This window comes from Ruditapes philippinarum, unplaced genomic scaffold (assembly GCF_026571515.1).
Source record: "Ruditapes philippinarum isolate M1 unplaced genomic scaffold, ASM2657151v2 ctg1921_1_1_1_1, whole genome shotgun sequence".
NCBI lineage: Eukaryota > Metazoa > Mollusca > Bivalvia > Venerida > Veneridae > Ruditapes > Ruditapes philippinarum.
In genome coordinates this window covers 55781-73290 of record NW_026851854.1, presented here as the reverse complement: position 1 = coordinate 73290, position 17510 = coordinate 55781, and the positions used below count along the sequence as shown (strand labels likewise).

The 17510-nt window shown below is 30.0% G+C and overlaps 1 protein-coding gene and 1 long non-coding RNA gene across 3 annotated transcripts in view; one reads left to right on the top strand and one right to left on the bottom strand.

Annotated features, from left to right (window-relative positions):
- Positions 1-291: 291 nt before the first annotated feature.
- On the bottom strand, positions 292-5275 carry LOC132741536 (uncharacterized). The gene is made up of 4 exons (XR_009627288.1): positions 5261-5275; positions 3516-3667; positions 1943-2018; positions 292-407 (listed from the first exon to the last, which is right to left on the bottom strand). It is a non-coding gene; the product is annotated as an uncharacterized LOC132741536 (long non-coding RNA).
- Positions 5276-5854: 579 nt separating this feature from the next.
- The window catches only part of LOC132741512 (transmembrane protein 26-like), a 28956-nt gene continuing 17300 nt past the window's right edge, over positions 5855-17510 (top strand). The window contains exons 1-3 of one of the 2 annotated variants that reach the window (XM_060729701.1): positions 5855-6409; positions 7000-7204; positions 7727-7925. In XM_060729701.1, coding sequence (XP_060585684.1) covers positions 7014-7204; positions 7727-7925 — 390 coding nt within the window. In that variant the 5' untranslated portion in view covers positions 5855-6409; positions 7000-7013. Of the gene's footprint in view, positions 6410-6438; positions 6697-6999; positions 7205-7726; positions 7926-17510 lie in introns of those variants that run through there. The other variant, XM_060729709.1, reaches the window with a different exon arrangement.

The following is a 17510-nucleotide window of genomic DNA, read 5'->3' as shown; positions in this document are numbered from 1 at the left end:
ATGACAGGATGGAAGCAAGGACAAAACATCTTATAATATTTGAAAGACAGGTTCAAAACAACTTTATTAAAAATAAGATTTTATTTAACATGTTGCCTCGTGAACTTATTTAGGAAAATTTTACTGAGAATCATTACATTTTAACATGTTAATATTTGAACAAGATATTAAGCTTATTGTACAGTACATACTTAATCAGAATAAGCAAAGATAACAAGAAAACAGGCAGTGCTAACCATATGTTTTGTTTTTAAAATAAATTTCGATTTATATGAAAAGAAGATAGAATACTTGCATTTAGTGGCTTGAAGTTAGACGAATTAGCTTCCACCATATGGTACATTCCACGTCCTGGATTAATGACGTCGACGTCATTATACTGTTGTAGATAATCTACTGATGTGAACCTAGTACATCATAAATGTAATGTATTACATTCTCATCTCTCGGAGAATATACTTAAAAATATTACAATATAAATCAAGACGTATCATTACATAGAACTGAATTATTAATTTATAGTATAGAAGTGACGGCATGGCCGAGTGGTTAACACATCTATCTGAGGATCTCTAACCGCATGAGTTCAAACTCCGTCAAAGGCAAGTAATTGTAGCCTTGAACAAGAAACTTTATATTCATTGCTCAGTACTGATTGGTTCCAGGAAATAATTCGAGAGAATGTTTGTAAGCTTATAGCTTCTTACACAATCGAACTAAAATAAATTCTGTATAAACTTATTGATAGTAGGTTAATTATTTACTTTTTAATGTGATTTACAATATCACTATTCTTTAAAATGCACTCTTTTAAATATCATGTTACCATCTATAAATGTAGCTATCCGCATATCTGTTTTCTCGGCAAAACATGTATACGTTTTTTCCTATTGTTGAAAACAAGAAGATTATTGACAATGATTGAGAAAATATTGTTTGATTTTATTAACCTGTAAATTGCATTTTGATTATATATATTGTTTTAGTTGTTTTTGTTGTTGTTTTATGGTCTTTTTTGTAATATGTTCAGCACTTATATTGGTAAAGTCTATACTCTTTTTAAATATGGTTTAAGAATTAATATTTAAAATTCATTCGAATTAAAAATAATATAATGTGTCATTTCAGTGCCGTAAAATACAACGAGACAAATTGGTGCAGTTTCTTAGTTGTTTCATATTCGTGTAGACAATTTTGCAAGCACTTGGCTATTTTCATTAAAATATACTTCAAAATAAAGAAATAATAGGCAAAAAAAAGGGCAAAAGTATGAATCGATATTTGTTTAATTGACCGACTGTGCTATTGCGGATTTGACGAGATACAATACATTAAGCTAGTGTGACTTTTCCAAAGATTATTTATATACTAGATAATAATTCTCGTAAACTCTACGGACAGAACCGAAATGGGATCGAATATTTAAATGATTGCTATAATGTATTAATAATTGATAAGTCAATAAAATCAGACTATATTATAAACGAATAAATTTCCGTGTGTGTGTGTAAATCTTGTATACATATGTGTTAGTTTATATAAAACTATGCTGTATTATTTTAGAAAACACGGTTTATGTTATATGAATCAGTTACTTTCAATGTAAATTCACAATAAATTGTTCTTTACATCAACACAAATGCAAAATTAAACAAATCAATATCATTGCAAGTCGATATTGTTCTAAACCCCCATAGCATGAATAAATGAATGAATGAATGAATGAATGAGTGAATGAATGAATGAATGAGTGAATGAATGAATGAATGAATGAATGAATGAATGAATGAATGAATGAATGAATGAATGAATGAGTGAATGAATGAATGAATGAATGAGTAAATGAATGAATGAATGAATGAATGAATGAATGAATGAGTGAATGAATGAATGAATGAATGAATGAATGAATGAATGAAATCTAATGAACATAAACATTTACCCTGACGTGCTTGACGTGGGTGGGTTAGGACAGGAACACGAGTCCGCCTTCACGTGACATCCTTCATGTAAACTCACTGCAATCAGAAAGTATGAAAATAGGGAAAAACGGAATCCCTAAAGGACGCCCAAAACGACAAAAGATAACGATGTTAATTTTCAAAGAATTTTTTATGATACAAAATATTAACTAATCACAGATTGTACAAATATTGATAAAACTTAAAAGATAAAAAGTGAGAAATACATTGATATAATGTTTATTGATACAAGACATCTAGCCCAACACAACACATACATATCAATACATTTACATACAGTAAAATATTGTACAAGTAAAATTATGTATAAACAAAAATATTGTTACTATCTACTCGTACACAATGGTGCATCTCCTTATATTTTATTCATTATATAATGTTAAAGTTCTTACACCTAATACTTTGTTCAAAATGAAACATAAACCTTGCCAAATTATTTATAATTATAATTTATACAAACATGTAATTGCCTTTAAAAGCTTAGAATGTATTCATTGTACTACAGCGACATGAAACATTTTACATGAATAAAAGATGATTGTAACCGATAAACTTCTTTTTACGAAGTGAAATGCAGATTAAAAAAGTACATTTATACAAGAAGAAGAAGAAGAAAATGTGTCCGCGGTTTTCTTTACCTCAACAAATAGAATATTGTACTGAAAAAAAAAGAGTATGTATTCACGTTAATTTATTATCAGATCAATCTCTGTTATACGAAAGACCGGTAGGGCCATTTCAACTTCATGAATTCTCGATTTCGTCTTCATGAATTCACAATTTTAACTTCCTGAATTCCCGTTTTCAACATACGGAATTCACGAATTCACGATTTCATCTTCATGAATTCACAATTTTAACTTCCTGAATTCCCGTTTTCAACATACGGAATTCACGAAGTCACGATTTCATCTTCATGAATTCACAATTTTAACTTCCTGAATTCCCGTTTTCAACATACGGAATTCACGAATTCACGATTTCAGCTTCATGGATTCCCGATGTCAATTTGACGAATTCACGAGTTCAACATAATGAATTCACGATTTCAACTTCAAGAATTCGTGATTTCAACTTCATGAATTCAAGATTTCAACTTCACAAATTCTACTTCGTGAATTCACGATTTCAACTTCACGAGTTCACGATTTTAGCTTCATGAATTCACGATTTCAACTTCATGTATTCAGGACTTAAACTTGGTGAATTCACGATTTCAACTTCACGAAATCACGATTTCAACTTCATGAATTCAACTTCATAAATTCACGCTTTCAACTTCACGAATTCACGATTTCAACTTCATAAAGTGGAAATCGTGAAGTTGAAATCGTGAATTCACGAAGTTGAAATCGGGAATTAATGGAGATGAAATCGTGAATTCATGAAGATGAAATCGGGAATTCACGAAGTTGAAATTTCCCTATCGGTCTTTCGTACTTTGTTCACATAGTTAATCAACACGTGATTTGATATAGAAATATTGACCAACAATAAAATACAGTCATGTAAATATATGTAAAAACAACTTACGGAGAATAACCACCCGCAGAAGTGAGTGAATCATTTCTTCAATTTAACACTTTGTTACTTTTGCACATTTATTCTTGTGAAATGTTGTTTTTTCCTCCAATTGAAAACTGTTAATGCGCACAGGTGTCTTTCATGCGAGTATTTATAAGTCCCTTTATCAGATATACAAATAGATACATAAGATTTTAAAACATCTCTCACTATTCCCATGTTACGTAATTATGATAACGATGTGTAGCCCAGATACTAGTTATGTGTCTAATTTATAGAGTCAGCATAGAATTATATGTTTGTAAAATATAAGCTTTATAATTTTCTTAAATGTTTAAATCATAGAAACACCCAACTGTAAAGTACAATTATAATCAAAGGTAAAGGAAAATAACAATACATCGTATTTCCTCCCTTGATTTATTTGTTTTCTTTTTGTTGCATTGCAGGTTAATTTGTCATACATATTTTATATAATTCAAATGAATGGCGAACACAGTTTTACCTTATACGTATTTATTTCATTATGTGAACTTTAAATATGACATTAACTTATATATACTATATTACAATATGCGAAACCGTCTTAGATTGTACTGGTCAAATATCGGATATGATAAATAGTTACTTATTATAACTTCTATTATCACAAAATCTTATGTGGCTAGTTTTCTGTGGCTAGTTGTCATGATATATAGTGATCTAAAATCCCAGTCTAGGTAGTTCGAATTTTATGAGTTAACTAGAGTAGACGTTATACACTTATGTAGTATTAAAAATGTAAACGTTTAAGTTCTCACGTTTCAAATTTTCAAATCTTAGCGTAATAATGACAACTTCAATTACAACAACATATACTACTTACTAATACAAACTACATGATATTAAAATTTATTTTTCCTTGCACGTGTATATTGATAACATGTTTAGACGTTATTTCTTAAATTGTTGAGTTTCATCTTTGTCATATGGTCATAAAAGCATTGTTGTCGATGATTTCTTCAAAACATGTCGAACGCTTCTTTTAACAACACAGAATTAGAAGCATTACCTATTACATCGATGCTAAATATGTTGCAAAAAAAAGTCTAGAGTTTCTAAAACCCAGCACTAATAATTGAATGGTTTACTATTAGATGAAACACGATGACAACAAAACCAATCATCTAAGTGCAGTTTATAGTCACGTGGTATCTTTCTTTTTGTCATTGAGGTCGACACAACATGTTATTGTCTAGCAATAGATTACACTTCATATAATTTTCTATCACTTCAATAGCAGGTCAATAATCCCCCAACAAACGTTATGTATATTTTCCATGTATATTTACTATGTAACAAATGCAAAATAATAAGGAACTTTCTATATACATGTTCTATGTTACAAATGCAATGTAGTGAGCTATTTTCTATGTTATTTTTAATGTTACTTTTTATCTTCATTACGACTAATTTGAAGATAATAATTGATAAAGTTTAATATATTAACAAGGTACTGAAAGGAATATTAACTACATTGATACAAACTAAGTGGCGTAATAAACAAAGAATTTAGTAAATTTTTTGATTGTCATGTTTTAGATATTCACAACATCTGTAAATAATTAACATTTCATCAAATAAGACATTTCAGCAAATGTTTACATTGTAACGTATAAATATCATTCAGTTTCAAATTCTTTCGTACAAAATATTTCCACAAAAAATATTGTTTTGTGTGTTTCCATGCAAATGCATGGTTTAAAAATGCTTACCTTCATAACTCCTATTAATGCATGTTAATCCATTTATTATTTTCTATAACCTGTACCCACAAATAACGCTTTTGATGTTCCTCTTTCATTTTTATACGTTTTATTATGAGTGCAAAGTAAAATAATGAAATAGAATGTTGTTTGGAGATGTTTGATGTAGACATTTACTGCATGACCAATATGAGTGGGATTAACCGGAATATCTGTTTGGCTTCAGGCAAAATTTGATAACCATTATAAAACCATTACCAGCTTATCATCTTTGATTTTATTTATATTTACTTTGAAATTGAATATTTTCTATAACGATTACACAATCATTAAATGGTCATATAAAAGAAGATTTAAATGGTGAAATTTCGGTACATCAAACTTACATTTAGAGCAAACTTAAATTTAGAGAAGTTTCAAAAAGGAACTGACCTTAAATTGTTTGGTGAATAACATGTGAGTTATTTAATTTGCTAATTGTTTGTCGAGGGACTAAAATAGAATATACATATATAATTCAATACATTAGAGTTAAAATCAAAATTAAACGAAACTAGAGTTTTGTTACGATATATGACAGTGATTTTAATCTTGCTACAGACAATGGAATGACTAGAATGTTTACATGTGAGAATAACAGATCAATACGAGTGTTACTGCTATATTGTGGGCGTCTGTACAACTTTATGCCCAATATTCCATTTTCATTAAACAGAATTGTGATCGACTGAAAACTTGTTGTGCAAGACTTACTTTGATTAAATGTTATTACTTGTAGCACCTTATCGATAAATGGAATGAGAGATAGTGGTTCAATAAAACATTCTGTTTATCAAATTGAGGAACATTTTTGTGCATCTGTTTTATTGTTAAAATGATGATAGCGTTGTAAGATCAAATATTCCATTTCATTGGCATACATGTGGTGATAACTGTTGAATGAAAATTAGAAAAAGACGGATATAAAAAAGACGGAGATAAAAAACACGGATATAAGAAAAAGACGGAGATAAAAAAAGCAGTTCAGCGAGGAGTTAAGGATATTTTGGTTCAGTTTTACTGAAAATGTCTTCAGTGATTTTGCTTAAATAGAATAAAGGGAACTTTATTTTTGTGTTAATGTTCATCCGAATAAAACACAAATCATTAGTTGTTAAGGTAATTTAAAATATAAATAATCAAATAATTATATTATCACATTTTAAAGTACCAAATTTTCAAGTCTTTTAATCAAAAGCTATCTCTTAAACATGAAACGTGTAAACGTACAGAAAATCCGTTTTGAATATTACAATACAATACAGTTATTGAAACGTTGAAACGGAAACAAAATATACGTACGCCAAGTGGAAAAATAATGAAGCGATGCCTTTCCGATTTCGATCGAAGTATGATAAATATTTGAAAATACCATTGTCTTGAAAATCCTTTTATCGTTAAATCCGGTATATATTTTTACATATTTTATCATCGTTTAAGAAATACCTTTTAAAATTTTAGACATAAATATCTATTTTTGAATTAATTGTCTTTTCCATATTATGATGTTGTAGTCAAATTATTTGTGTAAACGTTTCTATTTTTAGTTTATATGCTAAATACGTCATAAAGATCGCATAATGTCAAATTTTCAGGATATTAAATGTATCCTTTTTATGTAACGAAATGTACAGGATAAAAAGATCAACTTTATGATATTAAATATACTGATATAATTACTTCATACAATATTGTTATTTGTTTAATAGAGAGGTGATGATTGATGGGTCATATATCAGTTGCACGTGCCTTATCGGTTCGTTTGTTGTTCGCTTCGCATGGTGTCGTCTCAATATGGCGACTTGCTGACGTCACAAATGACAACAAATTCTGGTATCTATCAGGAACGCTGGCTCTTCTCTTATTGGAAGCTTTGATTACGTTGGTCAAAAGACAAGGAAAGGAATGGAAATGGTGAGACAAAAATATAACATTAATCTTTAAAGTATTATGAACAAATAAAATGTAATGTCTTTCTTCTTCTTCTTCTTCTTCTTCTTCTTCTTCTCCTAATACTTATTTTTATTGCTTATTCAAAAATAATTTACATAGAAAGTTTAATGAACATATAATGAGTGATTATGATGCTTTCTGCCGATGACTTAACCACTTCCTAATTGAGCGCACATTCTTATTTTATATCATAAAAGTAATAATGACTTTGACTTTCCTTATTTGTGACATGAATCATAGGTCTGTGGTATTTATCTACTGAAAGTTATTGTCCTGAAATAGCAAAGAAATTTCCAGAAAGAAAGTTCGGATACAAAATTGTTTTATAAATTAAAAGAGGATATTTATTATGAGTGTATATGATTATTATCATATAAAATTATTTCAATCGATTTGTGATGAAAATGCAAAAGTACGCAGATTTGCAATATTTCAATTTTAACAATGATCATGTAGGAGAACAATTTTTCTTTTTCTTTTCAGGTTTTGTCCAAGTGTATTTATTTATCTGTTGACGTCTGTACCAGCTATCTGGTTCCTCGAGCTGCATGAATTTGACAAACGTGTGGAAATTATTGAGCAAGCAAATGCATTGGCGAAATCTTCGAACAAAACGATTTATTTTATCAATGGCCGTCAAGAATTACAAGATCTTAGTTCTCAAATTGGTTCAATACTTGGGGTAAGTAACATTCGTTTCTAATATTTGTGACAGTAGGTTTTTTTCATTTTTTTTTATAGATGCCTTAAATATGATTGTTGAGTCAAGTTGAGGCAGAATACTACATATAATACTACTAACACGAAAGCTCTAACACTTTAAAATATCCAAAATAGAACAAATTTGAGATAATTATTTACTTGTTTTATTTTTACTTCACTGACAATTTTATCAAAGTAACAGTTAACAGTCAAACCTCTATATCAAGACAATAAAATCCACGTGGTAAAATTTCTGGTAGTATACGAGTATAATTGATGATGATGATACAAAACCTAGTAAACTTTAATCTTTTTTAATCACTGTAATGACAAAAACACTCATTTTAAAAGGATTTTAGAAAAAATGTTTAATGCATAAATTTTAAATAATATATCTACATTTAAAAACACTAAAACTATTGGATGTAATATGATGGGAAGTTTATATCAAACATGTAAACATAGTATGTATGTTTCCGCTAACTTACATATGCCTTCAGAAATATGTTATCACTTTTTTCTGACAGGTAGATATTAAACCATAATAAACTTTTCTGATATATATCAGCATGCATTAATTCGCAGTTAATTATTTACAATAAATACAGTAATATTTTCTTATGTTGAACTATTCATTCAATTGTCCCTTCAAAAGTTTAGCAAAATACATAATTTATTTATTCAAAATTAGCAAATTTCAGATAAAACAATTCCTTCTGTTTATTAATAACTCTGTCAAAATTGATATATCATATATTTTTTCATTGATTCACGTGGTGTTTTAAGTCAAGTGCTATTTATCTATAATTGAAAAAAAAACATACAAAAAAAGATCACATTAACAATAATATTATGATTGCGAAATAAAAAAGTATTTTCTGATGGCAGAACAAATATCAAGTATTATATTTGGTTCTGTTTACGTTTTTTTTTTTTATAAAATGTTCGTGTTTTCTTCCACACGTTAGATATGCATTATAATGACGTATATGTACAACGTGGATCAGAACTTGTTTTGTGTTGTATCTTTACCTTGTTTTTCTCTTTTGTTCTGCACGTGTTCACATTCTTAGTATAATATATACTGTATCAGGTGCCGTAATTGACTCAAATTAATCCCATTTCGTGTGTTCTGTTGTTTTTATTTGAGCCCTTTTAATACTTGCCTTGAGGCAATTGCAACAAAAATATGTACCATTTGTTGAATGAGTGCAACATCAACATCTAAAATATGTATCATGTTTTCAAAATAACAATTAATCTTTTTTCCTCAGCATATTTTTCCTATAAGAATGAAAAAAGGTTTCTCGACTCTATTAATGTAAAAATTTTGTTTTCGTTGATATAAAAAGTACTCCTATGTACATAAACTATTTTATTCAGATGATCAACTTCAAATATTGTACAGCCAGACATAAATCAATAGCCGACAATAAATCATTTTATTTTGTCAGGTTGAATATGAAAACTTGATAAATCGGTAAATAATGATTTATAGTTATGGTTAAAACCAAACTTATACATCTGGGATGTATTGCCGCTAAATTAGATTGGAAATGAATTACCATTGATGGAATTGCCGCTCTGTCGTTCACATCTGTCGTGAGAAATATTTTAACTGTTTAACAACATATTGATTATTATGACCGTTGTGATACAGACATTTCATTTGATAACGGAAATTACAATGTCATTTTATCTCATCTTTCTCATTACATTATTGTATGCTGATAGTTGCGTAAAATTACAGACATTACAGTACGTTTGTTAATACAAGAGCAGGAAGTATTCTACATACTTTTAATTAAAACAATATATTAACTTGTTATGCCTGTAGTTGTTTTTATTAAATAAGGTGCACATGAATTTTTCAAAATCGCCCAACACTTGACATAAAACAAAATTTCTATTTAAGGATCCAAATATCATAAAGGTATCAAAATCTTATTTGCTTGATAAAACATAAATAATTTCCCTCAAGGAACATGTGATAAAACAGTGCAATCTTCTTTATCAGAACAATCAAATATTCAATATTCTCAACTGTTTTCTCATTTAATATCAATATTTTAGATACAACAACTTATCTCTCCCATACATACAGCCAGTACAGTTTAATAATGCTAAGTAAAGAACATATATTTGGATGTTATAAATTTGCACTATATTTTTTCTGCATTTTATATTGTTAGTTCTGAAAGGTGACATGCTTAAAATGAAAAGCCTAACTCACGAGAGACATTTTAACCGAAAGTTATCAACGTCACGACAAAGTTGTTATATAGAGCTGTTATTTAGATACCAAACTGCAGAGATTTTGTTAAGATACAAAATGGCAATGTGTGGTTGTTAAGATATCAAATGATATAGCTGTTATGCAGATACCAACGGCAAAGTTGTTGTTTATATGCCAAACGGCAAAGTTGTTGTTTAGATACCAAATAGCAAAGTTGTTATTTAGATACCAAATTGCAAAGTTGTTATTTAGATACCAAATGGCAAAGTTGTTGTTTATATGCCAAATAGCAAAGTTGTTATTTAGATACCAAATAACAAAATTGTTATTTAGATACCAAATTGCAAAGTTGTTATTCAAATACCAAATTGCAAAGTTGTTATTCAGATACCAAATGACAAAGTTGTTGTTTTGATACCAAATGGCATAGTTGTTATGCAGATACCAAATGGCAGTTGTTGTTTAGATGCCAAAGTTAACGGCAAAGTTGTTATGCAGATACCAAATGGCAAAGTTATTATTCAGATACCAAATGGCAAAGTTGTTATTCAGATACCAAATTGCAAAGTTATTATTCAGATACCAAATGGCAAAGTTGTTATGCAGATACCAAACGGCAACATTGTTGTTAAGATACCAAATGATAAAGTTTTTGTTTAGATACTTAACCACAAATTTCACTTTCATAGAAATAATCATCAGATCATATGTATGAAATACAAACAAGTTTGTATATATCTTTATTAAAAGAAATATTTATGTTTAAATTACGTAATTAAGACTCTTGAGATTTTATCTTTATTTGATTATATGCCACACTCAACAAATGGTACCTACTTATTTATATTATGATGGCAAATATTAGGCTGGTTTTACAATCAAAGACGAACGTGTAAAAATATGTATCTTTACATCATAATAACTGCTAATAAAACATCCGCTCTTTTATTGTATTGTTTAATTTAGTATATTTCGTGAAACTGTTTCGATCGATATTTCCTACATGTTTCAAAACAGAAACTAACAAGGTTGCATGCAATATATTTATAGTGAAAACCATGTAATAATACAGAAATGACAAAGTCTGTAGACAATGCAGTTTTTACTGCAAGGCAACTTTTTAAAAGTTTTATAAAAGCTTGACAAATACAAAAAAAGAACAAAACCAGACAGTTCCAAATTTGAACACGAATATCATGGACCTGTAATAAGATATGGTCCTGTAATAAAATGATATATTGAATCTTATATGTATATACTTTATATTTTGCATTTAGTGTATGGCAAAGATATTGAAAGTTTGAAATATGATAAGTTCCGTCCCGTCACCGGCTAAATAATTTAACTCAATTGTGCGAGTTAGGTTTTAATGATTTTGTATAATATACAACTTGAGATTAATGGATTATATAGATTCATGACTATTTTAAGTGACGCACATCTTATTTTCTCGCCTTACATTCTCTAATTACATGACTTAGTAATTACACGGATTCGGTGTGATAGGCGATTACAAATCATTTGACAAAGGTTCGAAATATGTCTGAGTTTTGTTAATTGATTATAGTGATCTAAGTGTCATGGAAGCTTTGTACTCGGAAATTCCGAGAGGGACCACAGACAAAAAAAGAAAAAGAAATATCATTGTTTCGTAAGCTTTTTAATGATCAGGATGATCATAGCATCATTAATTATTTCTATTTTATGCTTTTGAGTGGATTAATGATTTATCCTTGAAAATTATATTAGATAATTTCGCAGTGCAAGTTATCAAATATAAGTTCACTTTTCAATGACAGACTACGTTTTAGAGATTTTTCCCCATGTGATACCAAGTTTATTTTTGCAAAGCTGAAACTGGCGAATAACTTTAATTTCAAATGTAATAAAAAAATAAAATTTTATTCATTCAAATTACCAATCATCAAATATTGTCTTTAATTTTTTCATTTCATTTTTACAGTCTGAAAAATACACTCCCTTCCACATGCAAAACTGCCCCTGATGACATTTGGGCAAATTTAAGTATCCATCGAGCAATAACTGCCTAATGCAATTTGAAAAGCAATGACAGTCACTAGCCCGAAGAGTAAACAACCCAGCGTTCGTAAGATAGACTTTCAAAAATTACATGTTTTCTATGTTCCTTGTAGCTTTTTCAATGTTTACACATCTGTCAACAATTGTTTATTGTTTGTAACAATTCTCAGATAATATTATTTCTTATAACTAACAAATCCAAATATCTAGTAATCAAATACATTTTTTCCTCCCGTGAAATACACAACTTGACATAGTTACAGTACATGAAACGAGTTAGTTACGAGGATATAACACTGGCTGGGGCGACATCAAGGTATGTTTCTGCTAAAAATGGCGAGGCCGTTAGGCCGGGACAATTTTTTGCAGAAACATTACGAGATGTCGCCCGGCCAGTGTTATATCCTCGTAACTAACGAGTTTCGTATACTATAACTGTTTTATCGCAATGTCATGATGTTTTCTTTTTTGTAATAGAAATAAATAAATAAATAAATAAATTGTTAGCTACATTACAATAATTTATGATAAGACAGTTTTTTTCCAAGTTGTTTTCGCTGCCGCAAAAAAAGATATACAAAAGACATCCAATGTTAGAGGCGGATTGTAAACTGTTACCAATATTTTTCAGTGGAAATAATTCATTCAGCCGATGTACCTTTTGATTAAATGAGAGTAAATTTCATTTCATTAATTATCTTTGTTTATATTTTTCATTGTATTTATTTATTTAACTATTTCATTTTATTGATTCCATTCTTTTTTGCTACTGGGAATGTTTGGTACCACTGCTCCATTGGAGCCTCTGTGAAAAAAATACATTGATATATACAAGGTGCGAACAAACTCAACCGCTATATAGCAGTCGAGCTTTTTTCCTATATGAATTAATGAAAAAAACTGTGCTGCTATATATCAATACAGTTTTCAAATGCTCATTGAAGTGTACTGAGTATAATGGGTTAGTAAGGACAAAGCAAAAGTTCCAAACCATGCGAAAATAAAAAATAGCGGCCGCTGACGCCAAATCATAGTCTAATATAATTATAATCTTCCGCCGAAAATAACAGAAATAACCTCCCCATGGTGTATTTTATTCTTCTTCTAGAATTATTTGTTTTAATAATTAAAACTAACGATCATTTTCTTTTAATAAAATAAATAATATCATCACCATTTAACGTTGATTGTTTTTCAAGATTTCAGTTGATACAGTGGGGAAAACAGATTTTAATATTCCAGTTAATATTGATAAAATTTCATTTAGAATGGCATTTTAGCATAAAAAAGACATTTGTTTGTTTGTTGTGTAAGATGTTATTTTATTTCAGCTCGTGAACTTTAAAATAATAATACTGTTTTGAAAGCTCACTAGAGGGAATAAAACTTCATCTACACAAAAACAAATAAATCACCTTTACATAATTATGTTTATCTAAAAGTCAAGATTATGGTGATATTGGTTTCATGATTGTTGTTGTTGTTGTTGTTGATGATGATGATGATAAAAATTATATTAGTATCAGGTATGTTTAACGATGTTGTTGTTGATGATGATGATAATGTATGGTTTATGATGATGACGATTGTGAGCTACGAGCGTAAATGCTGTGAAACTTTTATGCTTTTGTCTTTTCTACTAACAACATATTATTATGTGTCATTTATTTTACCGATACTTGATGCCATTGATATTTCATTGTTAAAATGAACATTTCCAGTAGTTATTTAAGTAGGTCACATGTCCTTTTATTAAGAAACTGCAATCACGCTATATTTATTCGAAACAATAATTAAACGAAAATATCCGATGCTTATTAGAAGCAAAGGTAACATACTTATGTTAGCAATTTCCTGAATTAAACTGTAAAATATAGCAATCCTTATAACATGTCATTCATAAACTTTTGGTCAAACTTATGTTAGACATTATGAACATAAGAAAGAAATCTAGCGTTCAAATCAAGTTGTCAGTCATATCATAATATTTACAAAATTCTGTTTTAAGTCATCTCTTAATTATATTATCTCTTTATATTATATTTTAACTTTGTGAATTTTTGTTAAAGAATTGTTAACGATACTGAACTTTTAAAGGCACACACATATGAAACATTTAATTACATCAAAGTGTATTGTACGTTATTAAAGAGGCACGATGATAGATACATCATGCCAAGTTCAGAAACTTGAAATAAAAAAAAAGAACTATTTACTTCCGTTCTGTGATAATATGCACCGGAAACAGCATTAAATACTTTGACCTTTTTCGTTTCATTAACATCAGGTGCAGACTTTATGAACGGCTTATCATTAATGCATTAACATTCCAACGGCTTTGTAAAAACAACTAATCAGATAATCTTATGAGAATAAACAGTTGAGAAATATCAGGTTTTTTGTAATAGTTTACTGTGTGTATTCATATTGTAGACACTAATTAGTTCAAAATATAGATTTAAAATAATCAAATTCTTTTTATATCTTGAATTTTAACAACATTGTTAAAACTGACACTATTGGTATAATTTCTAAACATGTCTTAACAAGTTATGTTAAAATGCAAATATTATTTTTCCGAAACATTTATTGACACTGAAGTTCTAAGATAGTTACATAATTAGCTGTATTTTAGAAACCTTTGTTTAATTCTGTTCGAGTAAATTAAAGCATTTTGTGAAAACTTGTCTATGTTTTATTGTTGATAGAATTTATTATCTGTTTTTATGCTACAACTTAAAACAAAATAATATGATAAAATAATACAATTACAAGATAACGCCGCGTTTCTTACAACATCTTAACTTAACTATTGTAATTACAGAACTCCTGTTAGTCCCATTCTAATGCAAATTACATATATCATCTAAAGACAATGTATCTTTATCATTATACTTGCTGGTTTATGTCTATAACAGTATTATCAAATATAGTTAAAACTATTTTTGAAAGTTACAGGACTGCTTTAAATTCTGTTTGAATCAAACTGCTGGATCTTGGCATTTCTAATCTCCACAAATCAACAGTTCTCTTGTAGCCACTAGTTTGTACTTTTGGCCGGGGAATGTGAACTCAGATATCCGTACGGATGGCCATTAAGCATATTAGGTACAAAAGGCGGGCTTTTATTATCATGACCTGAGGTCAGCATGCTTGTAAATATAAACATGTGGTCTGCAATAGTATAGGAGAGTTGCCAGCCCGCATAGCTCAATCGGTTAGAGCGCGAGACTTGTAATCTCGACATTGTGGGTTCGATTCCCGGGCTGGTCAACTAAAAATTACTAATCAGTCTTTCGGATGAGACTTTAAATCGAGGTCCCGTGTATGGGTGCTTAAACACTTGGCACGCTAAAGAACCAGGAGAAGCTTCTGGAACTGGGGCATCTTTCTGTATCTGTAATTGCACTATCCTCCGAAAAATAAAATGACTAATACTCTTCTGGAGGGCTCGCCCATATGGGCAACCGGTGGCGAGTATAAATAAACGCAAATACACACAAATAGTATAGGAGAGTTCGGTATTCAGGAGAGATAAAGAAGTTGTGTATTTATTGGGGGGTAATGATTTTGCAATTTGATGAAAAGGTAATAGCAGTGCTGTCAGGATGTATATTGCAATATGAAGAGTATAATTTATGAAATCGGTGATAGTCAGTATATACAAACAGTAAATACTTATTGTTTAGAAATGCCTTGTATATAGAAAAAATGTAACTTACATTTATCTGTTTGTCCACTTGACTCTTTTATTTTTTTGGGAAACAAAACTTATTTTTTTATGAATTCTGGTGAACTAAATTATGGTTATGAAAAGTAAAGTTAAAAATATAAAATGTTTGTTTCATTTTCACTTTCAATGAATTCTATTAGGAAACAGTGTACACAAAACCTATCGTTATTTTCACATAATATGTACAAATCACTTATGATCCATTAGTTTGAATACAATGTATATTGTTTTATTTATTGTCTATGTTGTTGTCTTACTCTGTGCGGCCGGTAGATAGTATCCATATATTTATTCCAGATTTGGTCTCTGTAGTTGTAAGGCTTGTAATTCTTTTTACCACGTTGCCTGCGTGGTGCTCGTGGATCTTTTGGATTCCATACTGATGTATGATCCCGGTCAACATTGTGATTCCAGTGCAGAACACTTAGCATTGACCGGACTTGATATGTGTCATCACTAAATGCAATCCTCTTGTCCTGGAAGATGTTTATCACATTATTGAACGATTCCACGTATGATGTGTCCCTATAGCCAGTATATAGTCTTGGGGAGATTTATAAATCACCGACTTTTCAATGACAGTCTGTAACATTTTTTCTGCTTTTGGGTCAGTAATGACTGTCCTTGAGGTTCATAGTTAGGATCTTTTTTGCATCTGGATATTTGGTGACAATCGCTGTGCTCTTTTTTATAATGTGAGGTAATATTCTTCAGATTTTTCCGGATTGCTCGCGCAGTTTCTGATTGCCCAGTGAAAATGAGTGGCAATTGGTTCAACCTTGTCTACCAACTGCTCCGACCAAGTATTCCCTTGCTTGTATTTAGGTCCAGAAGATACCGCTTTCATTGCTTTCTTCACAGATTTCACTCCATGCCATGAGTCATTCTGGTTCAGAGTATCAGGCCTGTCTTTCACCATCTTATTAATGGACATGTTCCTGTCGTGTGTATGCACATTCACAGTTACATCTTTGGAATCAAAGTATTCATATGCTTTTTCAGTTCCAACTTTCTCATGTCTCTGTGACACAATATCATCAGACTTTGTTACAGTCACATATTGAAGGAGTTTGTGTGATTTTTCACCAAGCGCAACGATGCTGCTGTCTTTGGCATTTTTTCTCCAACCATGCCGAGTGTCAGTCATGATGTCAATGCCATCGAGGTCTTCATACCAGGCGATTTCCTCAAGTAAAGCTTCATCAATTGATGATTCATATGCCTCCTTGACACTTTGATTGCAGACCTTTGATATGTTGTGTCTCTTTGGTTTTGTTATACAACCAATATTTGCTGTATCAGCAAACCTTGTGTAGTGAACAGGCAGCATTCCACTACATGTAATTGCATGATGCATTCTGTGGTTGACAAGAAATTCATTATTTGGCAGGTAGGGTGACGACGACCACTTGGTAATGTGTGGGTTCTCTGCATTATCGCACTGTAATGTATTTACCACTACATGTCCACGGTACACAGTTTTTACAATTTTCTGTTTATGTCTACATAACCTAGCATGATTTTCTGATATTGTCACCAGCCGTTGCAACGATGTT